Source organism: Nesoenas mayeri, assembly GCF_963082525.1.
Source record: "Nesoenas mayeri genome assembly, chromosome: 4".
NCBI classification, from domain to species: Eukaryota; Metazoa; Chordata; class Aves; order Columbiformes; family Columbidae; genus Nesoenas; species Nesoenas mayeri.
Window position 1 is genome coordinate 64,634,259 of NC_137540.1, and position 26,918 is coordinate 64,661,176.

Sequence of the window (26,918 nt, forward strand, 5' to 3'; positions counted from 1 at the left end):
TTGTAGTAGGAAGAATGGATGTCTTAAAAAATTAAAACACAAGTCACTACAAGATTTTAACTAGAATCTGTGACTTGTGAAGCAAAGCTACAGATTCCAGCCAGATTCCATATTCCTGAGGAATGGTTTGAGTCCATTTTGCATTACAGGGCTTCCATGCAGGTAATATACTTGCAAGTGTCTGTTCCCGCATCTACACCTGTGTGTGTCTGCAGCCCTTACTCAGGAAATCACTAATTCCAGCAGGAGGAAAATAAAGCCAAATAACCTAATTAGCTTAAAATGAAGTCTGAAGTTTAAAATGAACCACCATGTCTTTGACAGAAAGGGACTGGACTTAGAAAGACTTTATTTCATGGTTATTACGGCCCCAAGCACAAAGTAGGTACCTACACTAGGGTAACAAAGACTATCTTATCATCACAGGGTATTATTATTAATACCCTTATGATTAGAACACCTCATGCATTACAGTCTGACCTCCAATCTGAACTACCAGGTCTTGTACTGTACAGTCAGCAAGATAAAGCTCAAAAACCAGTTCTCATAAGCTTTAATTATTAAAGCATCATTTTACCAATATAAAAGTGACTATGTTAAATATTTACAAGTGGTTTTGCACATCAAAATGTCTTAACAGTAGACAAGGGAGCTGGTGGCTAGGTATCAAGTATATTTGTCTTCAGAAGTGCTGGCTGGGCATTAGAAGTAAGAGAAAGACACATGTAAGCAGAAGCCAAGATTTTGGAACCTCACCTGTGTTTCCTCTGCTTAGACAATGCTTCAAAATATCACTTCCAGGGGCTATTTTCCTTGGCATTTGGTGTGTATTTTCTAAAGATACGCTGGATGAAAACCAATTCAGTTACTTCTGTAAGCAATTGCACTGATACTTTACTGAGTAAAGAAAGATGGGTTTCTCATGATAAAGTGTGAATGTGTGCATTAATATTCCTTCAAAACCAGTCATTTTGTTTCTGGTTTCTGAAAAGAGCATCAAACAAAGTAGTAACATACTATGAACCAAGTAGAGTAATTGATGCAGGAGGAGGAAAAGCATAGGAAGAAGGCCCCATGTTATTGTGTGTTAAAAACGCCCTTTTCTAATAAAAGTGATTAAAAACAAAGATAGCTGGAAGATGTGAATAATGGAGGTTTTCTAAAATTCTTAACTCTGGTGGGTTCTGAATATAAATCACTGTTTTGGGGGATTTAAAACCATGCTCAGTGAAACTTCCCAGAGTCAACCAGGGTTAATGCACGCATACACCTGCACAGACACACTCTCCTCTCCTCCCACCCATAACCACAATCCATCCAAGGTTCCTACAGCCCAGACCGCATCTATTTCTGAGCCAGACTACAAGGAAGCACTGCCACTGTTCTGCTAGCACAGGTGTCCTGGCACCACATCTACTTCTCCCTATTGTAGTTGTAGGGGTTTGGCAGCACAAGGTGCAGTCTGTATCATCCATCACTTGAACTCAGATGTTACCATACTCATGACATCCAAGTGGTTAGGATGATGTCCAGTAAAACTTCTCAAGTTAAGCTTCAATTTACAGCTTACAACAATTTACAGGAATACATTGAGTATCCAGCTTATTTAAAAAAAAAAAAAAAAAAGTTAAAAAAATTCCAAAACACTAAAGAAACACCAACAGCAAAACTACTCCCCAATTTCCATAAATTGCATTTCTAGGAATAATACCACATCACATTTCCTTAAGTTCCAGAGAAAACAGTCATGCAAGGCAGGCGTTCTTTCAGAACTTGCCACTGCACACACACTGAAGAAATGGCTTGTACATAAAAGTAAAAGTAATTTAATAGATTGTTTCATAGTCTTGGTTAAAAGAAAAGCAAATCATAAACAAGTCGTGAAAAGAAAATGGCAGCCCAGCTGCTGAAAAATCCATAGGTTTCAGTGACATCAAATGTTCTAAGAAATTTTGGTCACAAGACCAAAAGAGAGCTGGTTACAGCTCTTTTTCATCTAAGTTTTTCAGTCATCTCAAATTAGTTGCTAGGCTGTGCAAACTAGTAGAATATCTTTGTTTTAGAAAATGATTAGTATTTCTGCAACAATGTGAAAACCACATTGCTAAGATGCTTTACCTTTTTTTATTTCTGTGGATTTAATTCTTTCCCATGCAGCTGATTTCTCCCCACAGGATTTCGACCTTTATTACTTGCTGACAACACATCTGACAAATAGCTTTTTGCTGTGGTAGCTGAGGTTGAGCCATCTGTTTTTTCTCTAGAGAGCCATGCCTTATTCATAATGGCATTTTTCTGTTTCATTGCCTGGGGAATGGCACCTGCATGCTGATTTCCTATTTGACCCCAAAATACATCGTCACATTTGGACAACTGATCCCTCCCCTTTGTGGCCCAGAAAGCACCATGGTCCAGAGGCACCAGTGCATCCTTCGTCCTTGACAGCACAGGCCAAGGGGCTTCCTCGTGGATCATGGGCAGGTTGCAGTCAGCCTTTGGATTTGAGTTGGAGGAGACAACTGAAGGTATCTGAGGAGGAAAGAAGAAAAGAAAATGTAACCTTGGATGTCCCAGTGCATTGTGGCTTATTTCAGCTGTAGCTTCCCATATAAATGTACGGTAGGCCCAAGTCATGCTCTCGTTGGCACTTAATTAAAGCTCACATTATGTGTATTAAAAGAAAATCCCTGAGTTTACAAAGATCAGGTCAATCAAAAAACTACCACCATTCTGCTCTCCCTAATAGTTTCATTTTATGACAATATTTTAATTGATTCTTTTTATATGTGACTGTGTCAAAGAAAATGATCAGGAAACCGGATATGAACTGTCACATATATCCCCTGGACTAAATAACTTACGGCTTTCACATGCTATTGGAATTCTGAGTCACTATTTCATTGTATAATAAATTTTTTAACTACAAGAAACCTTCAGTATCTTGCATGGTTTTTTTTACAACTATCAATGCCAAAAGCAGAAACTACGTTTTTATTTGTTTTATTACATTTATTTTAATCCAAGATCATAAAGGAAATTCAGTAGAATAATATTTATAACTACTCCAGCTAACTGGCGCCAGTAATTGCATACTTGAATTTTGTTTCTGGAAAGGTTATGTTGTCTCAGAGAGGGTGAAATCTCCTGCGTGTTTAGTTTAGCAGCAGACTGTCACAAATGCAATTGCAATTGATCAGCTCTGTTCTTAACAGGATTCCTGCAGTTAATGGAAATTACTATAAAGAGCTTCAGGGCACAGAAATAATTGGATCACTAAAAAAAAAATAAAATAAAATAAAAAAGGAATTGGAGGATAAAAAAGGTAGGACAAGATCAACATAGCAACTTTTTTTTTAACATCCAACAATTTTTAAAGATGGTCTTATCAGAGAGTACTCCATGATGAAAACAAAACCTCTTAATTATTTTTACAAGCCCCAAGCCATTCCTAAACAATGGAGAAGAAAGTGCATAATGAAAAACGTTAAGCATTTATTACCCTCAGCTTGTTTGAACTGAAAATCAACTCTGCATCTCTGGAAGCAATCATTCAAATAGCTATACGATCTACAAAATGACTGCCAAGAATAATAGATTTCACTAACGTAAAAATGATAAGAAAATTTTTACTGACCTGGCAGTTTTTGTGATGGATTTGTCTTAGTTTTTGATGTAAGGCTATGACCTTCTTTGGACTTGTTAATGTTATAGGAGAAGCATCATACATGTTCAGAGTGATGCGAGATCTGCAGGTGCTATCCACCTCTTGCTGAGAGTTTGCAGGTGCTGACTCAGTCATTCCACTCACTTTGACACATGTCTCACAATCCTGGGGCTGTCCATTGGCCTGTGAAATATCTGTGGAAGAAGGCAGCAACTGCAAGAGAAAACAGCGTTTCAAGAAATCCAAGTTAGATGGAGCTTTCCAATGCTGTTTATTTTGGATTAGTGGAAGTCACATGGGTGAATTCATTACAATAAACGTTCATAGAAATTAAATGTAAATAAACTACACTTACCAAAATACAAAAAAGGATAATGTATCAATTATTTTAAATATGAAGCATTCCTGCATATCTAAAAAGGAATCTTGCATTCATTAACTATTCCTCAAAATCAAAAAAAAAAAAAAAAAATCTCTAAGCTTTAACTACAGCCAAAATTTGCATCTGAACATTAAGAAAACCTAGATAAAAAGTAGAAATAATGCTAATTTAAATAATTGTGTAATGCTAGGTCTCCTTTTGAAGAATATAAAATTTTCTAATGTGATTCTTTCACAGACATATTCTCTTCCCTTCACACAACAAATTCATGTTTGTCTACTTAGAAATGCTCAAGAAAATTAAGCTAAATGGACTTCAAAAGTGTATAAGTTCAACTGCATGAACTCTTAAGCAGATCCTCCTATTCTGAATAAAAATAATAGAAATTCAGTTGACCTTATTTCACTTCCAAATCAGCTTTAACACCACATCCAACATTATCCTTCTTGAATATCTTCACTGAAATGAAACCGAATTTAGAGAGTAATGGCAGTTTAATTATGCACCTTTGCATAACAGTTGCAAGCAGGAAAAGATCTCCTTGAATGTACATCTCTATCACAGGGCAGTAGCATTTTGTCATGGAAATTCTAATTTATAAAAGCTACAGGACTAATGTTACTGTTTTTCTTACAACTGTACAGTTTAAAATTGTTAATGACAATTTCAGCCTTGGGGTTTTTAAAAATAGTTATTTCTTTTCAAAATTCATGTCTCATTATCAGTTATTACTTCATTCTCCTCTTTCTGAAAAAGTTGCAGAAATGCAAATACTATAAATATGCCAGGTCAGGAATGGTTACTTAATACAAAACACATTTTACTTAAAATAATGTATTGCTTTTCCTCTACGTCTTTAGTGAGCATTAGCTATATCACTTGTGTCTAGTGTGAAAAAAAAAAAAAAATCAAATGCCATAGTGGTGTTAGATTGCCCTGGTGACCCCCCAAAAAGATGAGCATTTGTTGACAAGCTCATGCATCAAAATATAATTCTAAGATGGCATGAAGAAGAATGTACAGTGTGTAAACTGTTGCCATTGCCAAGAAAAGAAGTCTTGGAGGAGTGATCATTGTGAATCTTTATGAGAAACATGCTGCTTGCAAGCAGTTCAAGAGCAGCTGCAACACCAGGGTTAGAACATACAGGCATCAGTGATGCTGTACTGTCCCACACTCTCAGAGATGACACTGAATGCCAGCTGTTGATGTGTACAAGCTAGCCAGACCCGAAAAAGCTAAATGCAATCATGTTTGTCCAGCTGAGACACTCCTCAGTAGCAGCCACCACCTAGACCGTTTACTTCAGGCTGAACAACAGGCCAGGAAAGAAGATGTTGACATCCTGGACTTTAAGGATATTGATCATATTGACCAACTTTGGGCACATAATTCAGATTGCTGCTTTTCCATAGAAGACTTACTTTCTCTACATCAATTACAGAGTGAGTCCACAGCATTATCTGGATACGGCTTTTATTTAGGTAAGGTGGTATGAATAGTCATTCACGTACTAGCATCACAGGCACAGATCAGTTGGAAAGTGAAAGTTATACATTTGGACATTCCCCTGTAAACACAGAAGCCAAAGAAGTCCTTGATTCTAAGCAAGGTTATGAGTGCAATATCTCCCTGGCATTCAAAAAAGGCTAGCTGGTTGAAAGCAATGGAGGGATTACAAAGGGCAGCCCTGAAATGTTTTCAGGCATGAAGAGATTGGATCTAAAATTATTTTATGAGAATTTCCTCGCTACAGGAAGCACAGTTAGAGGCATCCCTGCTGACAGATGAGAGTCAGCAGGGGCAGAACAAGTTCTGGAGCTCAATGACCCATACAAAGGCAAATTACTGCCCTCCTCATAGGCAGAAGAGCTGCTAAAGCTACCAGAAAAACAAAAACAACAACAAAAAAACCCAAAACCAAACCAACCAAACAAAAACAACAAAAACCCCCAAACAAACAAACCAAACCAACCACCCGATCAAACAAAAACCAACAACAACAACAAAACCAAAACCACCCCCACACAACACCACACACAAATCAAAACTGTGACACTACCCCATTTAATTTCTAGAAAAATAATTTCCTGACAGGGTCTTTCCTTCTATTTTCTTCAACTCACAAACTCTTTTGCCTCCACTGAATTCTGCTGCAGCCAAAGTAGTGAAACTCATTAGAAAAGCAGGTTGTTTCAAACCCTGAATGAGTGAAGCTGCTACCACACTGTTGTTTTCACAGTATGGTCTGCACTGTATTTGAAAGCACGTATGATCCTTTCAAAAAGGCTCATCCTCAGAGTTTTGTAACACTCTGTGAAACACTAAAGATCACATTTTCTGTAGCCAAGCAAAAATCCTGCACTTTGTCTCAATGCGCAGACATGAATTTCTTCCATTTGTTAATTATTCCCTTTGTAATTTTTGATTTATTTATTTACAATATTTATCCTATTTTTTTTTTAATATTTTTCGCTTTCCTCCAAAGTTTCCACGTATTATCCCACCTAGGAGTTAATGAATTGTGATATTCCACCAAACCTGAAGAAAAGTGAATTTGCATGCTGCCAGGTTCTAGAAAGGAAAATAAAAAAGAAAGAAAATCACCTTCCTGCAACATTACAAAAATTAAAAGCCAGTGGTGTCAGAGATAAAAATAAAATGGTTTAATTCATCTGTTTTTAATTGCACATTTTATTCTAATCTAAACTCTAACATTTAACAGAAAATAAATGGATGTTAGTTTTTAAAGCTTTAATTTTTTAGTCATGGCTGTTACTCTACTTGCATTTAAACTTCTGGACAAATGCATGTTGTTGCCCATGAACTAGAGCAAAAAACACTGCTAAAATGTCTATCTTACGCATGCGGTCAGGAAACAGATCTAAATCTTTGTCAACCAACCCCAATTTTACTTTAAAATGCAATGAACCTTGAGTATGTACCATCTCCTCAGCCACTGCAAATTCTTGAGATACTCTCTGTACTAGCAGCCATTTACATAACTATTGAACAGCTCTCACAGTTATTTCACTGGAAAGGCCAGGGTGCCCTTAACTGTATTTAATTCATATTTTATACCCTTCAGTATTTTTAATAAACTTCCTGAAGGTCAAAAATAACATAACTCTAGGAATGGATTTTACCTTTCTTTTAAAAAAATTACTCAATAACAACTACCAACTCCTTTCTTTCATCCCATTGGAATTCCAATGACTCAAGTCACATTTTCTGTAATATCAGGAAGAGATGCCTATTCCTGCAAAAGTCTTTGTCTTGAAAGGTCCTTTGATCTTGAACAGCACTGTGCCCAAGAGACTGAAACCCCAAAGTTAAAGTCATTCTCCCCTCTGAGGGTGGGACTCATATGACTGAACCATTTCTCCTCCTGTCTCCCTTCACAACCAGTGGAGTCCAGCCCTCCAACACTCTCACCTTACCTAAAGCAGATACCTGAAATAGGCAGGATATCTCCTTGTAAGTACCTCTTTCTCTCCACTAACTAATAAAAGAAAGACCACAGATACAATTGTCTGAAGTACAGACATCAAACATGAGATATATCTCACCCTGTGTCAGAAAAGCTGCTGATCTCACCAGACACACACAAATCATTTTAAGGAGAGCATCTGAGAGCGAATGTTATTTCAGGTCTGTTTCCTTCAAATATGATTCATGGGAAGGCACTAAGTGGTTTCTTGCAAAGAAATGAGTAGAAATAGAAAAAAAAAAAAAATTAAAAAAAGAAAGAAGTAGCAGCAGCATTGTTCTACCAAAAATAATCTTAGAAGAGATTATCTGATACAAAGGAGGATTAAGTTATACTGTTCTGCACATTTAGTTCCTATTCTGTAGAACAAATAATTCACTATACCGGACACATTATTCGCCTGGAGCTTTCCATGCATAAGGTTTAAGATGACTCAATGAAAAGCAATAAAAAGCACTACCATTTATCCATATACTCCTTCACAAATTCCCTTTCAGCCATGAAAAATGGGGGCACAGAGTCACAATGGTTTCAGATCCACTATGGAAAGAATATATAAAATATATCATCAAGTGAGAGCCTTCCAGTGCAAGAGAAATTGAAGTGAATGACTACAGCAGCATTATCCATCACAGACATCAGTCATGTGGACAGAGTCTGTTGATGTAAAACCAGGATATGTTGGCTCAGTCAATTTGGAGAAAGAATTGAACATATTCCTGGTTTCTCTACACACAACCTGAAAGAGGCAGAAAAGGCTCAAAAAAACTGCACAGCCACACTGGGATGAGCTCATGTGAAGGATACATCAAGGTGCCTTGCTCCTCTGTGTGGTTCTCTAATATATCAAAAGCAGCACGGACACAGCCTCATGCTCAAGCAAGGCAAACCGGGCAAAGCCTGTTCCTCGAACTGCAAGTAGACACCTACATTAAGAAAGAAGTGAAGCCTTCTTTTTCACATTTCCTATTAGTTATCTTAAGCAACTTCTCTTGCTTCCCACTGTTACTAACCCAAGTAAACCAGTTGTTGCAAGTCCCAGTCCTTTTTCAGCTGTTTAGTAAACGTGAGTATCTAACATCAGTTGATGAATGGTGTCCTGTGTACTTTCCACTGGGAAAGGCAGAGAAACAATCACTGTTAGTAATGTCCATGATTAATTCCACAACAGCAAGAAAAGAAAGATGATGAAAAGGCCTTTCATATTGAAAAAGATAACAGCATTTAACAGAAGATGATGAAAATGGGACATGACAAAAGGCCAAAAATGCCCTCATATTCTGTGCCTGATATTGTGCATGTGAATCCCAGCTATGGCATTGTGTCGAGTGCCACATGCACTTGCTAAAGGCAGCTCTTGTCCCTGGGATGTGTCCTCTTCAGACACATGCTTTTAATTTTCCAAACACAAAATTAGACAAGGTTTTAGTTATCTTAATTGCCAAAATTTATTTTTGATCCATTACAAGGACCTCCAATGTTTTCTCAATTGAAGTCTTTTAAAAGGAAAATAAATCACAAAGGCTTAGAAATTACCAAATTTGTGCCTCCAAAAATTTCAAGTCCATATTAGACATAAATTGTCATTCCTATGACTCCCCAAAAGGCTATGTTTTTCAAAACTGAGACACACACATGATGAAGCTTTTCTTCGCCATCTTGCACACTTTTGCTTTCACTACAGTGACATAAGTGTTTTCTCTGGATGAAAAAGAATTGGAAAGAAACTCCTCTGTGTGATAGTGTATGTTTATTACTATAAACAAAATAAAATTAAATTAAATTACAGTATACTACCCAATTAATCTAAATTACAAAGAAAGAACTCCATGGTATACAGTTTTATAGTGAAGAAAAGTCATTCAAAACCTAGTCCTCTTTACAGAGACTTGAAAAGTAAATTAATAGAAGGAAAATTGATTTTATTTTCTGAATAGATTACTCCAGCGTGTATCTGCCCTCAGTGAAAAGTACACTGCTGGAACAAAATCATGCCTCAAGCATCTTTTATTTCTCAATCAAAAACATTTGAATGTAATGCTAGGCTTTGAAAATAATCAAGAATGACAAAGCTCAAAGTGCATGCTGTTTTGCTGAACCAAACTTACTGAAGTTTTCATTTAGAGCTAATCGGCAAAACGAAGCCATTTGGACAACAGTGATTTGAAGTATGTGAGAACAGTGTCCCAAACACTGAAAGTGAAGTCTGATGAGAAGTTCCAAAGATGCTTGGTTTTGCATCACACTGCCTTTATATTTTAGTATCTTAATTGGGATGAGCACTAGGAAGAAAATACTTCTGGTAAATGGAAAGGAATGACCAACCATCCCTTGTGTCCTGGATGAGTTCACTTTGGTCTTCAAGCATGATGCCCTTAAGTTCTTGAAAGAATCTTAAAACATATTTTCTTCTGAGAAGCAGGCACAAAGTTTTTTACGGAACTACAAAAGACCAGGCACTGAATTGAATACAGAATCCCTTTTCCCTTCAAAGGCAGCCAGATTAGCCTTTCATGCATCATTGCAAACTTTCGGTTGAAATTCATCAGTAAGCCAACGCTGCCAATGTGCAACAACCTTCCAATTGTCACTGGGTCCAGAAATGAACAAAGCCAATTGAAAATCTTTAATGGAAGAACAAAGGGAAAAAAAAATATCAAGCCACTGTTCTTTCTCTAGAAGCATTCAGATGTTAGAAATGATTTATAAGGGAAAATGTGAGGGGAAGGAAGGGAATGAGCTTTCAAAGGAGTTTTTATGTAAATAAAAGCTGTACATAGCTCTGGAATCTGAGATGCGAATTCCAGCAAGAATAAGAGTTGAAATGCAAAAAACGAATCCTCAGAGATTAAAAGTCAGCTCAGTTTAACATATGTGTACAGAATTCAGTACAGGATATTTAAAATCAAAGGCATGGATCACATTAATATTAAATGGTCTCTCTTCTTTGTGATCGTAACCACTATTTATTATATTAGGAGTATTGACACTTGGACATTTTCTCACTAAAATGTTTTCCATTGGAAAACTGATCCATGGAAACCTAAATTTTTCATGGGAACATACAGATCTGCCTTGGCAGGTTTCCCCTGTTACACATGGAATTACTTATTACAGTACTTATCAAGGATCAGAATGGTCCAAAGCTCAGTGCCCAGCAAGACCCAGCCTGTTCTCTGCATGATCCAAATAAACTCTAGGCTTGAATCCCAGTGTGCCTGAGACTAAATTGAACTTCTGACCACTACAATGCTGGGCCCTATGGGAGAGGGTTTGTGCTCCACTTAGCACGAATAGCTAAATATCTATTGAAGCAGGGAATTGAATGTGTGTTTCTCACATTGCAAATTAACTCACTGGCCATCAGAATACAGATTCAATCCAATTCTCTCCTGCTGGAGCTGGTAAGTTTTGTGATAACTAGACATTCAGGGAGACAGTGTGAATGTGCACAGTATTTTGATATTTATTGTATTGGGAAGCTGTACACTAATGCCCATTTATCACAGCAACGCCTGAGAAGATATGTGAAGGCACTGAAGAATTATCTCCCTCCTCACAGATGAGTTACTGACTACTGTCACATAAAACATTCGTTCTCAGGACGACCTCGGGTGAGACAGTGGTGGACGCAGACACACTCAAAGGAGACACAGCCAGACACAAAATCCTGTCCCATCCTGCAACCACAGTTCCTTTTCATCTTACATTGACAGTGTTGCTCACAATAGGATGATAGTATATGTAGATAAGAAGGCACATAAAGCCCAAAGTATAGAAAAACTCAAAACACATGAAACCTGAACTAGTCAAACATAAGTAATAGAAGAGAAAAAAAAAGAGTTTACGAACCAGTAAACATTCTTGTTTATTTTTTCTAATTACTACAGAGAAATTGAATACTATTCACATTGAAGAATAAAACTACTTTTTTACTTAACATGAAGTTACATTAATTCTTGCCAGAGAAACAAGTATGACTGAGCAATAACTTGCAACACTTAATAACACTAGAAGAATAAACTTCTTCCAAGTGATACAGAATACCTCTCTGTGTAACAATGTAAAATAATCAGACAAATAATCCTGTGGATTTACCGTACCATTCGCTCATTGTGAGTGTCTCTACTTCTACTGATGAAAAATAGATGTCAAGGTCATTGAAAAATTATTTTTATGTACATGTTTTGCAGTACATTGTGTTAGCTAAAGTACAAAAAATGGTATGAACCTATGTTCCATGTCCTGCTGTGGTACGCGGCCACTTTCTCAATATTTTACAAATGTTTAAGGCAAAATACATTTTTTTTCCCTTTTTAACCAGCAAGATTCTGCTTGATTATACTTGACACAAACATTACCAATTATTGTTTGGCTATTTTTACAGGCTTTGTTTAAAATAATGAGAGAAAACAAAAGAAAAAAAAAAAATCTTGCTTGGAGATGACTGAAGTACTATAAAGGGATTCCTGTTTCTGCAGTTTGCCAGATACAGATTCCTGTCCTTAATAATAGATTCAGATAGGTGTTATCCCCCCAAAAAATGAAGTATACTCCCAGCATCTGGGCTATTAATGCTGAACAGCACCAGGTATAAGGCAGAGTGCAACCCATTTGAACCACTTTCCTCTTGCCAGTGAAACACACATAACTAACTCCCTGTTGAATATGAATGTCTACTGAGTTGACTTAAATCTTAAAATAATTTATTCTAGACCTTTTTTTAATTTTCCAGTTTCTTCATAAATCTGCGATAATACATTCTGCAGGAGGAAAATGCAAAATACACTTTTAAAATCAAATTGTATCTACCTTATCCACTAGGCTAGATATTTTGTCGAAATATTGAGTGGGTTTTGCATGGAGCACTAACACACTTTGTGATAAACTCCAGAGATTTAAGCTTCGACCAAAAAGGCACTGAAACAGCCAACTATGCTGACTTATCTGAAGCAATATTTATGTTAAGTGCTGAGATATATTTTATAATTATACATGGAGTCTCACCAAACACTTCAAAAAATATGATCACTGACTTAATACAATAGTAGAAATGGGAAGATCCTACAAGGAAATACAAACACTTACCTCTTGATCACACATTGATGTAAAAGCAACTGTGTACTCTGCCAGGGTCACGTCATTCACGAAATTTTTCACCTCTTCATCAAATTCAGAGGTAATAATTCCTCGCCTGTGCAATTCACTAAGCATCCTGGCAATGAAGCTGTTCCTTTCCTGGCACTTTTGGGTGAGGCAAGCCAGCTTAGCCTGTGTGGCATAAACAAATACACACTGATTTCGTGCCCTATTTCAACTGCAATATTATATTTTGTGTCTGATTTGCAATTTCACATATTTTGACCCAAAGCTATAGATTTCATTCTTATGTTCCTAGGCCATTAATTTCCTCTGCACCCTGCAGTAACAATACATGTGCACAGGTAAACTGGAAAGAGATATTCCCTTTCCATGCACAAGGTGACCCTTTTGACAGGCTGAGGAGCACCCACAGCAATAATATTAGCAAGCCCTTTCCTGAAGCCCAGTAGCCAGCAGGTAAACTGGAGCAGCTGCGGAAGGCAGGCAGAGGCACAGAAGGCAGCAAACAAAGGAATACACCTTTGTGTAAGTCCTGTGCTGGCTTCTAGGAAAATACAATACCTTCAGAGGAGCTAGTGTCAACTTCTCTTCAGACCTTCTCTTCTGAAGCTGTTTTTCCTGAAAGGTTGCAAAACATTCTGCATTAATTTATTCGAGTCATTTTAAAATACTGTAGCAGGTTTTTTGCTATTAGATTTAGACCTGACTTTCAAGGTGCACATTTTGCATATTCGTATGACCCTGTATCACAAAGAAGACGGATAACGAGCTGGTTGTACATGCATAGGCCCCAGCACACAAACACTGCCCCACTAGCATTAATGTATTACCAAATGCTTTTGGTTGAGTGGGGTTATTTCATCAAACTGCATCACATTAAAGACTTGGTGTTCTTTATGCCCTCATATTCCCATTTTCTCTGTGAGTCTCCCAAAACACTCTCTTGGGGAAAAGATTTTCCTTTTATTGTCTATATTATGTTGCAGAATGCAAGAAACAAGGAGGGATTTTCTGAATGTGTACTCCATGGCAGGCTCTGAAAAGTGAACATTGACAACTTTCTACTGACAAGATCGATGCATGTCCTCTATTAGGAGGTGAGCCAGATGACCTAGTCTATACCTTATGACTAAAATATTTATTATTAATAGGAAAATTGCTTTCTGATTATGCAGAAAAAATACAGTATTCTGCCAAGGAAAATCAATTTCTGTTACAAATCAATACAGTATTATTTGGCAATAAAGCACAGATTACTTTGCATTCATTTTGCTTGACAATTTGTATTTCTATAAAGCTTACAGTAAGTATACTATGTGCATCAAAAATAAAAATATCTCCTTTTATGAGAATTCAGTTATGCTGAAAGATGTCACATAGTCCTCAGCTAATAAATTGTGGGCTTGGGCAGGAACATAGTAGATAGGATAGGAAAGACTAACACAGAGGGAACAAAGATAAAGCCGGCAATAGGTCCCTGCACTGGTGACATTAAATTCTTGATGAAGCATGGAGCAAAACACTTCGCCAATGCAACAGAACAAGTACGAATTGCCATTTTATATGGATAACACATCTCACCCCGTATGCACCTGAAATGCATCATCTATCATTATAGACACCAGATACTAAGAAAAAATCTCATTTCACCACCACTATTCTGCACCTCTTAAGGCATCCTAATCCATACCCGAGAGAAGCCACTAACCCTCTGTACAGGACTGGTTTAAAGCAAATCACAGCACATGACAATGGTAGAGAAAAACAAACAAACAAACACAAAAAAGCCCCAGAACCAATGATAACAATTAACAAGCAAAACCCCAAAAAAACTTAAAACTGTAGAAGAGGTGGATTTACTGTGGAGGAAGTAGGATGAAACTTGCACTCAGTAGGGAGAAGAAAGTAACCTCTTGTATTTCAGAGAAATACAATGCAAATGTGTAAAAATTGCTCATGTACATGTACTTGTGTGTACATGGGGGCTCTCACCAGAATAACTATTTTAATTAATAAAAATACAAACCATATGCCAAACTGAAAATGTATTAGTGAAACTCTTAATGTGTAACTGCCACAGTTTATTGCTCTGTAAAGAATTTCAGCATCACTTTGCATTATGCTACAGGGATTATAGCAGAGACTGGCAGCAACTTTTATTGTAGCTTACTGTCTTTCCATAACACTGACCACCCAGGAAGTTTCCATCTTTTCCTTATTTGTCTAAAGTCAGGGGCACTTTTATATGCCTGCAAACCATTTAATTATCCTCAGACTCATTCCCAAGAAAGAGGACTATTTTGTTTCTCTCATTTGAGAAGCAAGATGTGGAATCTGAAGTCTAAGCTCACATTTGTCCACCCACTTAAGCACACAGAAAACGGCTCCATTATACCTTTTCACATAGCTGAGCCTGAAGGAGTTCCACTTCATTCTGCAAGTCATGAAACTGATTTTGTAATGCAGTCTGGTCTCTGAGCTGAGCTTTCAAGGTCAGTACTTGCTGCTGTAATCGCTTATTGGCAATTTCGTTTTCCTCTATTTCCTGGCCATCTTTCACAGTGTGTACAGGCTAAAGAGCAAATTTAAACAGACTTTCAAATTAGATGTATAAAATAATTAAAATATTTTCAAGCCTAATTCACAAAACCTCTCAATCAATACATGTACCGAACTTGTACATTAAAAAAAAAAGTGGATATAAAACATATTACTTCAAACATTCATAAATCTATTAACACTAATATCTTGTACTAATTTTAAAATGGTTTATGAACAAGGAATTCTCAGTCCCTCATGAGAACAAGTGTAGGACTGGGATTTTACAACGCTCCTTCAAAGTAAGTATTATACCCATTACATATATAGGAAAACGGGGGCATGAACAGACTAAGTGACCAACCTATGGTCACACAGTAAGTAAGAACAGAACTCAAAAGTTCCCAGTCTCCTGTCCCAACTGCTACATAATACACCCCTTGTCTTTCCACATATATTTATTTCAGTGAGCAAATTCTACTCTCCCAGTTTTTGGTTTTTGTTTTTTTTTTTTGTTTGTTTGTTTGTTTGAAGATTACTAATAAAAACTAATCAGACATAAAATAAAAATTTCAAACATATTTAAAAAGAAAATATTTATTATATTAAAATGCAGGAACAGTGACATAAAACAAGTGGAAGGAGGAACTTCTGAATTTAGCTCCTCTTCCCCCACTCTCTGTTTTGTTTTTAATTTTGTGCAATATATTGACAGGATTAGTGAGAGCTTTAGACTGATGGTTAGCATCATAAGGTCAGCTCCTAGAAGTGGTATTATTGGATTAAACCAAAGTCTAAGAATAAAAGTGAAGAAAGTCTTGTGAAAAATATTTATGCTGTTATGAACTTACAGTTTAAAAAAAAGAATCGATACACAGGGTCTAAAAAGATTAGACATTTCAGTAATAAAGCTAAAAATTCTAGTCAGATATATGATATACTGCAGAAAGACCATATTACCTTCTATGCACAGCATTCAAGCAAGTCGTGCATGCTTTGTATCAAACTTATTGGCTCCCTCTTGTGTTAAGAGAGAAGAACAATAGCAATTGTTGGACACATCAAGATTGATTAGATCATGTTTGCAATGATAAAATCCTGAAGATGAGTCTGAGACATGGCATTTTCCACATCTTCTTCTTTCTCACACAAAACATATGTGAAATAAAAAATGGAAACACTCCCTGACTGAAGATGCTTAGATGAAAAAGCGGACAGAAATAACTTCAAGGCTAGCTGAAAAGTCTTTATGAAAGCTCCTTCCAGAAGGTTATTCAATCATTCATTATTTTTTCATAAAACACTTCATTTTGGTGGAAAACATAAAAACTTTATCAAGACACAGAACCACCTGAAAATTCAAAAAGCTTTCACTTACAGAAAACCCAGAATTTCTGAGATATAGATACATTCCAGTGAGACCTTCTCTCCCTCATGTGGAAGGAAGGTTTCCTGGATTTGGGGGATAAACACTTGAGGTGTCCACATCAGTTACAGACTTTGGCTCCTCATTAATCCACACCACTTGCTCACTTGCAGTGGAAGTTGCTCCACTAAATATTCAGCATCACAGCTTCATTTTGTGTGTCCAAATCTAGTACTCGGGGCAACAAAAAGCAAAGGCCAAATACTGGAAATACTGGAGACTTCTCCAACCACAGAAAAAGAAAGGCAGAGCAAAATGAAGGGAAACACCTTTCACTAAGGCCACCTGAAGATCCATGCCTTGGAAATGGACTCTGGCTAGAAAGAGGAGGACAAGAGTCCTCCTCAAAACTGGAGATGTCACTAATGCTCATGCAGAGCCCAGACTACCCTGTAGAGAGATGGTCTACCTTGCATACTATCTGCTTACTTTCAAGTTTATAGCTGAAGTGGTTCTAGGTACTCTGTCCTTGTTTTATATCTATTGCCAAGAACAACAATGGGTCTCTCTGCGTCCAAAACCCTCTCTCCAAAAGGGTAATCTCTTTTCCATTCATTTACATACGTACCATTAACTTGCAGTGCTGCTTTACAAGCATTTTGTCCCCAGCTTCTTTTTTAAGATGGTCTAATTCTGAGAGAACTTGTGACAAATGAGTTTTGATTTCTTCATATCTTGTTTCAGCAAAACCAAGTTCTATGTACCATTTCTGAGCCTAACGGGAAGAATACACATACAAAATTACTGAGCATAATTAGCCTAGCAGTAGCATAATTTCTCAATACCACCTTACAACTCTTGACTTGAGTCTGATCTCCACCCACATGACAAGTTCTAAATTGTTGTAAATTGATGAAGATAAGTGGAACTACACAATACACTATAATTGTATTATAAGAAATGAATAAGACTTTTAAAGTAAGTCCTATAGAAACATATCTAACTAGAGCTATGCAGAAAAATAGATGAATTTTTAAACTGATTTCTAAATTTGAAGGTATCTTGAGTGTTCTGAATAAAGCTAAAAAAAGCAGTGGTGAATGCACTCACAATTTCACAATTTTCTTTGAAAGCCCTCAGAGCAAATGGAAAATGAGATGTTGTCAACTAGGGGAAAAGAAGTCTTCCTGAGAAATGTCAAAAATCAAAAATGCAGAGGAGGGACAAAGAGTCCTTCATATGTTCACCTTTATATTTCTTCTAGGACACATTTTCTGTACTTACACACAGCACCACGCTAAACAGACAATAGATCAGCTGGTTGCCTGAACTCAAACTCCTTCCCTCATTTGAGAGACCATTGCTTCTCCCTTCTGAAAGCAAAGGCTTCATGTTCCTATAAGGAAACTGGGGATGTAGCTGTGACATACAACTTCCTTGTAACACCCAAAAGGTAATCAAAGGACCCAAGTTATTAAGATTAAAAAAATAATACTAAAAAAAAATCAAATTATCTCTTTCATGTCAATATATCAGGGCCAGAAGTCCTTACCTAACAACCATCCAAACACTCATCCAAATCCACTCCTTCATTCCAGTTGCCACACCTAAAATCTCGGAAGTCCTACAAAGCAGCTGTCAAAGAACAATCATTTTGGCACCCACCATGTATGATCCTACTGCTCTTTTACACACTCAACACACTTGTCATTGCCAGTGGCAGAGTCTGGGTGGTGTTTGTTATTGCATGAAACAGCCCCACAATTACATGCCTGCCATAAAGGCAATATGTTCTCCTTAGATAAGCATAGAGTGGAGATTGCTCAATAAAATATAAGAATGCAAAAACTAATGCATCTGGAAAGGCAAAATACTGAAAGCTTCCTTGGTGTTAAAACCACAGACTGACTTTACACAGGCACAGAACTGGACATCCAAACAATTCTCCACATAGGTGGTGTTGGACTTCATGTTAACAACACAGATATTGAGAGACATGGCAGTGTGCAAGCTCTGCACTGTCACTGAATATAGCAAGATCCACTTACAGTGTCAAATTGTACATTATTTTTCCTCTCATTCAAAAACCACTACTGTATTCAGATTTGCCTTAATCTTCCTGCTTATACAGACTTCTACTCCTTATTCCTAGCAATCGCAAGGGAAGCAACCTGCTCAGAGATGGCTGCAATAGTTTTTCTGTCTTTACTAAGCACTCGACATCTATCAAAGTGTGCTGGAGCAATGCAGCTTCTCCTGAAGTTTTGGCCAACCACAAATGACTGTACAATTTATCACTTAACTGAAAGATCACAGAGATACATTTTGGTTGTGCAGATCAGCAACTTCCCTGTTTTGTAAAAGTGTTAAATCCTGGTGGAAAGAAGAATAGCCACATAAGAAAAGAAGAAATGAAACAGATTTACTCCTTAGAGCTACATCAGAGTAGGAGATTACCTCTTTTTTTGATTTTTCTAATTCCTTTTCCTGTATTTTTAGTTCTTCTTTTGCCTTCTCAACTTGCTTTTTCATCACACTGTAGCTTTCAAACGTGCTGCCCTAGATAGAAAACAGAAAGACATGACTCCAGTCACTCATATAAAATGGCAGACTGTTTTTTACAGAATAATCTATGGATTCATTCTATCTGAATTACTAACAGCATTTGCATAAAATTGAGATATTAGAGGTAAATCTTTCCTGGTTGATTATTCTCAACAAGAAAACAGTAATTCCAGTAGAAATTCACCATGGTGTAAGATTAATGACTGCAGAGGGAAAACATGGTGAAGAAATCCACTATAAATAAAAGCCTTGTCTTCAGGCATGTGTTTCATAAAAATCAAAACAGTAAAAAAACCCACCTTATTAGAATAGAAGTTACTAAGTGAACATGTGAATGCTTTTCAATAATGTGATTTTTTCACAACCCTGAATACTTCACCATTATAACAGAAGTTCATGGAAATTAATTTGCTCTACCAGAAGCTTTTACTTTTGCAAGAACACAAATAACCTAAAAAAATGACCAAACAATGTATTCCTTTAAGTATTATTTTTAAACTTTGTAGCTCGCTGTATCATTTTAAAATTCTCTAAAGCGACTTTCAGAAAAAAAAAAATTCCCTGATATTTTGCCTTCTATTTCAAAGTCAACTTTAGCACCTTAGATGTCCAGTACATAGGAGGTTACAACATTTTCTATAGTACAAAGTTAATTTAGCTTTATCTTCCAAATGACATTTATATCTCCCCCTTTCTTTAGAAGATCCCAGATGATAACATTCCTCATTGTTATTATTTACCTCTTTTCCAGTAAAACAGTTTGAGGGGTCTATAATTAGCACTCCTTCAGTCTGCGTTATACTACATGCTGTTTCAACTTTCATTGGCTTCAGGCCATGTCGCTGACTTCCTTCTTTTAGTTTTACTATCTTTTCTTTCATCCCCAGACTTTCATGTTTTCTCAGCTCTTCGTAGGTGAAACCCAAAGACGATACTAATTCTTTCAATTTGCTATTTTCTAAAAGGAAGTTTGCATTTGCTTTCTGAAATTCACCAAGCTGTTCTGACATTTCTTTCCTGACTCTGTCTATTTCTCTTTTCATTACACATTTTTCCTCCTGCAAATCAGAAATAGTTTGAAAACTACTGGTTTTGCACTCTTGAAGTTCTGAAACCAAAGTCCTGTATTTGTCTTGTTCACGCTTTACCTCTGCCAAACATTCCAATAAAGTTTCTCTTTCACCTTCTAAAAGATATATCCTTTGTAAATTTCCATCTCTCTCTTGTAATAATTCATTATATTTAGCCACATAGTTCTCTTTGTCTTGTAATAATTGAGCTATTTCTTTGAAGCATTTGCTTCTTTCTTCCTTCAGGTCAGAAAGTAGCTGGAAATATCTCATTTTCCTTCCATCTAGGGATAAAACACTCCTGGAAAGTGTATTTGATGCAATTGTCAGTGACTCTTTTTCAGAATTCCTACTTTTCTCTTCAAGACATAAGAAGTTCTTGAAGAAGGTTTCAACAAAAAATGTTCCTGGGATCATGGTGTTTTCTTCTGATGAGTTACTATAACATTCACCAGTAACTTCTTTCTGATTAAGTAAGTTTTGGAATGAAACAATGTTAGCTTCCTCTACTGCTAAAATGCATTGAAAATATGCGTCCATCTCCTCTTCCAGTGCATGCACCATCTGAGCATATCTCTCATTCTCCTGTTGTAATACACAGACTTTTGTTGAGTAATTTTTGTTCTCTTGCATCAGTAGAAATATCCTCTGAGAACACAGAGCCACCACTTTTTCCAGTGCACATATTTTCACATTAGGGTCATTGCCAGCTTCCAGTGGTGACAGATGACACAAACACTCATAAAAATTGCTCCCTGGCACGAACAGTTTGCTTAAACACACAGCCCTCTCCTGCACAGGAGACAATATATTGAGTGGATACTTCTCTTCCTGTGACCAAAGAAAATTCTGAGAGCGTGCATGTTGCATGTTTTCAGTAGCTATTTTTTGACATGAGGAATTGTTCTCATTTGGCTGACATAGTTTCAGGGTCTGGTCTTTCTTTTCTTTCAAGCCAATATTACTGGAAGCATTTGTTTGGTGAGTTGGTTTCTGAGATTGTTCTCCGTTCTCCAATTTTATTATGTCTTCTCTATCATATACCCTATTCGTATCAGAGATGCAGACTTCTGAGAGGTTTCCTTGTTTATCCATTAGTTCAGTGTTCCCTTCAAAATGCTTCTTAAAGTCTTTAAAATGAACAGATAAACTTTGGACATCCTGTGGACTACTTGGGCTGTCTTTGTCTTCCATTCCTAGCATCCCAGGCTTGATCAATTCAGTTCTATTTAAAACTTTAGAACTCTCTTCAGGAACACGAGTCACCTGTTGCGGCTGGGCTTTCTCATTCTGTATTTCCTCTCCTTCAGCTTTCCATCTAAAGACTTTTTGGTGATACTTTCCACCATTAATAACTTCATCCAAAGATTTATTTCCACTTAAGCTTTTCGACAGAATTTGCTTGTTTTCCCAAAGTTTTTCCATGTGGTATTTTTCTAGAGACGCTGTGAAAATTTCAGTCAGAATGTAAGGCATCTTTCCACAAAAACGTGCAGAGGTTTTGCCAGAAAGTCCTCTTTCTGCAACAAAGCAGAGGCCATCAGAGCACAGACTGGTATTTGCCTCACAGAAATACAAACTTCTCTCTTTCTTCATAGTGGTGACAGCTGATACGTGGTAACTTTCAGGTTCTAACAAAGTAAGTTGGAGCTTCTTCCTCATCAAAGCTTCAACCACAGAAACAGGAAGCATCTTTACTGGCAGAGTTAGACCTTGTTCTTTCAAGAGAGAAAAGTTTTCTTCATCTTTGGTTTCCTTACTTGTCTCACCATTAGTTAACTTCTCAGAACAAGGGGGAAATAGCCTTGCTACACAATAACTTGGGGTACATCTGAACAAAGTGAAACTGTCTTCTAGAGCACCTGCCCTCTTTGTTCCAAGAGTGACCTGGTAACAGCAAAAGAGAAATGTTTCAAACTGAAAAATATAAGCTAAGACATATCATTCTGTGTTGATAATCATAATTACTTTTCACTTCATGCCTAAAATATTTGATTACAGATAGATGAGAAAATATTTCCAGAGAGAGTTTTAAAATTATTTAAAGATTTGTAATGAGCAATGGTACAAATGAGGTTCAAATAAGTAAATAATTTTCTTAGTGCACACCTGTATTAATCTTGAATAACATTTTTAGTAGCTACAATTTAAAGCTACTTTTATATTAATCTTTAAATAAACCAACTCTTCATTTTATCTCAAGATCCACAGACTCACTGTGCACAAAGCAGCAAGAATAGTGGTAACTTTTCTTCTCACCTGCTCAGTCTCAGCTAGATCAACGACTTTTGCAAAGGCACTGGAATTGTGTTCCAAAACTGGTAGAAGTTCTTCTGGTAGCTCCTGCATCTGCTTTAGCTCATCACAGCCAGATCCTGGTGTTTCTGTTATGGTAAAACACTGGACAAGTGTAATGTCACTCTCAGATAGTTACACGAAAAACAAACCCAAAAACCTCTAACCAGACGTTTTGAACAGAAAAACATTTTAGTGAGAGTATGCTCAAAACTACCTTCTCTACCAGAGAAGCATACTTCATCAATGATGCAGAGATAAGCATGGCATTAAACAAGAAAACAAACTTCATAAGAAAACATAAATAGTAAGCTCTAAAATAAGGCATATTTGGGATCCCCCCAAAAGTTCTCAAAACATTTAAAAATGGAAAATACATCTCATTACAGTGCATAGATGAAAACTTACGGGTTAGACTTATGGGTTAAAATTATTCAATGCAAGCTTGCATTGGCATACATTGAAATTTGCTATAAAATTACCATTAATTTAGGTTGGAAGAATTTACCTGATACAATTTGTCAAGATTAGAGATTTCATGGTTTTCGGTCTGAAAAGCAAATCTAGCTGCTGCACAGCATTCCCTAACACCTCAGTGAGGACATGGGAAGTATCTCCTAATTCCCCATCTTTGTAGCTTCTTGGAAGTTCTGGGATTTCTTGAGAAAGTTTATATCTAAATGCTAGTATCATACCAGCATATACTAGCAAGTAGTTATTTTTTCAACTTCCCAAGATACAGACTCTAGATTAGGAGGTTTTTAGAAGGTATTATACTTTTAAAGTCATGCACACCACACAAATGAAATCATCTTTACTTTTATTGCACAGACGAAAAAGTAAAAATTTGTTTTCATACCAAACTCTTTAGCATGTAGCAGCACAACTGGAGTTTGAGTAACTCTGCTTTTGAGTGAATCCAAGACTGCTTCCCATTTCAGATTTTGAACGTCATCTTGAATTAGATCTCCATTCTTAATGGCAGAAGGAAAAAAAATACAAATAGACACGGTGTTTAGGATATGAAAAACAGGCACATAAATTTCCTATTTTACATTCAAAAGACCCATTATCTCATTATAGTTGCTATTATTTCACACATTTTTCTTCTTCCAACATTTTCTAGTAAATATCATGGTTTTAAACTTTCCCTTAATATTTCCTTCATACATTACAAAGACTTAAGGAAGAAAATCTGAGTAAGAAGCATGTTATATGCCAGATCACAGCTGGAACACTATCAAAATAGAGAGTAAATTATATGCTCACAAACAAAGACAAAAAATTCGATCAAGTGGAGAATTAGACTAATATTTCAGTGCACAGCTACAAAGACAACTAGGTCTTTGTTTCCTAGGTTGGAAAACTCAATGTAGAGTAATAATTCCAAATAAAACTTTATTTCCCACTGATAATTTAATGGTAAATTATATATTCTGTTCTTGACGTTTATCTTGACTCCCTGATTGAATTTGGAAATTGTGACAATTTCTGGTGCAAAGCAGATACCCTTATTGCTTGATATACAATAGGTCACATTTTACATGCACTGTGCTCATTTCTAGTGAACAGAAGACTCAGGTTGCATTTTATCAACAAAACATATAGTCGAGGTGGTAGTCAAAGAAGCTACAGTACAGAAAACAAACCAACACAGTCATTTTTGTCTTTTTGCACTGCTCTGCATCAAATGTCAGCAAAAACCAAACTTGGTCCCTATAGGCTGAGCTGTAGCTTTAAAATTACATAAGAATGGGGAAAGCAATGACTTTAGAGTCTTTAGTCTATAATGAATCAGAAAAAGCCACTTGATTTTCTACAAGATCACTGGTGAGAATAATTTTGATTCGACCCAAGTCAGTTGCCACATTATAATGCTCTATTGGAAGATCTTGACTGGGAGGCATGACTTAAGTGGAAACCATAACACTTCCAAGATTTCTTCCTTCATGTTTCTCAGTAATATTGAAGTTAATTACTTAAAACACACTCATTCCTTTCCTGCATGTTTGCCTTTATTTCTTCCCAGATATCTTTTCTTTATTGCTATATGGATTCTGTCAAAAGAAAGTTACACAAAACGATGTTAAAGATACAATGCTTGGGTGCCAGGAACATCGCACCGTGAAACCAAGACCTCCTCTGCCATGTGAAACCTGTAGAAAGATGCATTGCTCAGTGTTTCATACTTTTCCTTCACCAATGCTTTCAGTAGACCCCTAAATATTCACATCTAGAAACTGCCTGATAAATCAAGACACAGACACATGGAAACAGCTGCTCTTTGAGCATTTTTCATTCACACATAGGTTGCAATTGGAATATTGCAAACAGGATTCTGATACCAAACTTGGAAATTCAAATTTCCAACAAGATTTACATGACTACACTGCTCCCTGAAATGCAGTTCACCTCTACAGTACCAGAAGAAAACACCTAATTGGAAACAATATTAGTGCTTCAAGATGCAATAATGGCTAAGGCTAGTTTTCAAGAATAACTGATGTTCTTGCCATTTGAATGACATGCTATTTACTGAAGAATCTCATACCACATGTATTTCACAGGAGTCTGATTAGCCTGTCTTCACAAATTGCCTTTTTCCTGGTTGTGAAATTGCCCTTTCACTGAAAAAATGATATATAAGCAGCTTTCCAGAAAAGTAAGAGCATATAAGTATTTCTTGTATAATGACTACTACAAGATCAAGGTAATGAGATTGGGAAATTCTATTTTAGTAGGTGCTAGTAAAACACAAAATGAGGGGAAAAAGCCCAATCCAGTTTTACAGCACAACACCAGATGTCTCCCTCCTCCTTTTATGATAGATATTGATATTTTTTCCCTGCCATCTCAAGGCATTTTCTACTAAAAAATTCCAAGTGAACAGGTAACAGTACCAAAAGAGGAGGAAAAGACAACCGGAAATGCAGAAGACACAAGATTTGATGCTGTTGGTACTATACACAGTATTTAAAGAACAGAGCTTCTGGACAGCAAACCAAAGTAAACCGACAAAAATTATGGACTACTCATTTATACCAAAGACTGGGTAACCGAGATTGGGTAACCTCCTAGGATAATACAGCTGTAAATTAATACTCAGAAAAGAAATGGTTACAAAACTTTGTGTAGAGGAAAAAAAATAACTTTTTATTAGGGTACAGCATGGAATGAAAGAGAAACGGTCCTGTTTCTTGAAGACTCTTTGGATTAGTCTCAGGCAATTAGTCAGCTGATATATTAATAGCTTGCTTTCACATCTTCAAATAACTCAATATTTACTTTCTCCTTAACTCAATTTTCTCAGACCAGTAGTAATTCTCCACTACTTCTTCCCTGGCTCTGAAAGCCCTCACTCCTCCTGATTTTAGCAGTGCTGTCCCCTCATAGTGCACTTGGTTGTTGTACCTGTTTAAAAATCAGTGCAAGTTCCTCTAGAAATATCTTAAAATATTTTCAAACCTTATTCTTCATTTCCAAGAAAAGTGAACTCACTAGTTAAAGTAACTATAGTAATGGTTCAGGCTAAGTATAAATATAAGCAACAGCACTCAGTCCTCAGTTCTCTCACACACAAAGAGAACCTCCTGGAGCTTGCCTCTTTGGGACTGCAGAGCCACTAATGGTACAAAATCACTGTGTTTGCAATATTGCATTCAACTACCAGGTTAAAAAACTTCATCTTTATTGCTTCTAGATTTTACAGACAAAAGATCCTCTCCACCTTATCCTGATTCTGGAAGTACTCACAGTCTGATTGTCCTCCTACACCAAAGGGCTTTGTTCATGCCCATTACCTCTTGGTTAACTGCAGTTACAATAAAATCAGAAGAGCTCTTGGGATATCAGGTCACTAGCTGAATGGAGTAGCTGAGTGTGAGGCTTAGCTGGTTTAAATTTATTTAACAAATCCTCAGAATAAAAATACACTCCACCTCAGTGCACAAAGAATATAACTTTGTGTGAGTCCTCTCTGTGAGAAGAATTGTTCTTTGTCAGCAAATGAATTGGCAGAAGCTGAATGCCATATTACAGCATATGCAGAGCTTTCCCATGCAATGCTGGAGCGAAGTGCTTGAAGCAAACAAGTCCTATTCAGTGTATTCAGGGCATATCACAATGCTATGGAGCTGCAAAACCATTGAATATCTCAACTCACCCCCAGTCATGAATACTGTATCCATTTTCCCTTGTTTACCATTATCTAGAAAATCTCATATACAAGATTTATTGTCAGCTACGCTTTTTTCTTCAGCACTTGGGCATGAATAACATGTGAAAACTCACCCAACCATATGGGTATTCCTCCACTGAATGGTGTCCACGAGACAGAGGTCTCAGCAGTTCTTCTGGCCTCTACTTCTAGCACCAACTAAGACCTCTTGCCTTGAGTACATCACTTAAAAACTAAGGAAACAAGATTTGTGAAGTACCCTCAATGT

The 26,918-nt window shown here is 36.7% G+C and overlaps 1 protein-coding gene across 1 annotated transcript in view; it reads right to left on the bottom strand.

Annotated features, from left to right (window-relative positions):
• Positions 1 to 2,104: 2,104 nt before the first annotated feature.
• The window catches only part of LOC308040055 (uncharacterized protein C4orf50 homolog), a gene marked incomplete at its 3' end in the record, with an annotated part of 32,274 nt that continues 7,460 nt past the window's right edge, over positions 2,105 to 26,918 (bottom strand). Inside the window, 11 exon segments of the mRNA XM_080343866.1 lie at positions 2,105 to 2,172; positions 2,175 to 2,529; positions 3,635 to 3,931; positions 12,625 to 12,807; positions 13,201 to 13,257; positions 15,035 to 15,211; positions 17,172 to 17,318; positions 19,001 to 19,102; positions 19,849 to 22,009; positions 22,545 to 22,578; positions 23,333 to 23,447. Coding sequence (XP_080199992.1) covers positions 2,105 to 2,172; positions 2,175 to 2,529; positions 3,635 to 3,931; positions 12,625 to 12,807; positions 13,201 to 13,257; positions 15,035 to 15,211; positions 17,172 to 17,318; positions 19,001 to 19,102; positions 19,849 to 22,009; positions 22,545 to 22,578; positions 23,333 to 23,447 — 3,696 coding nt within the window.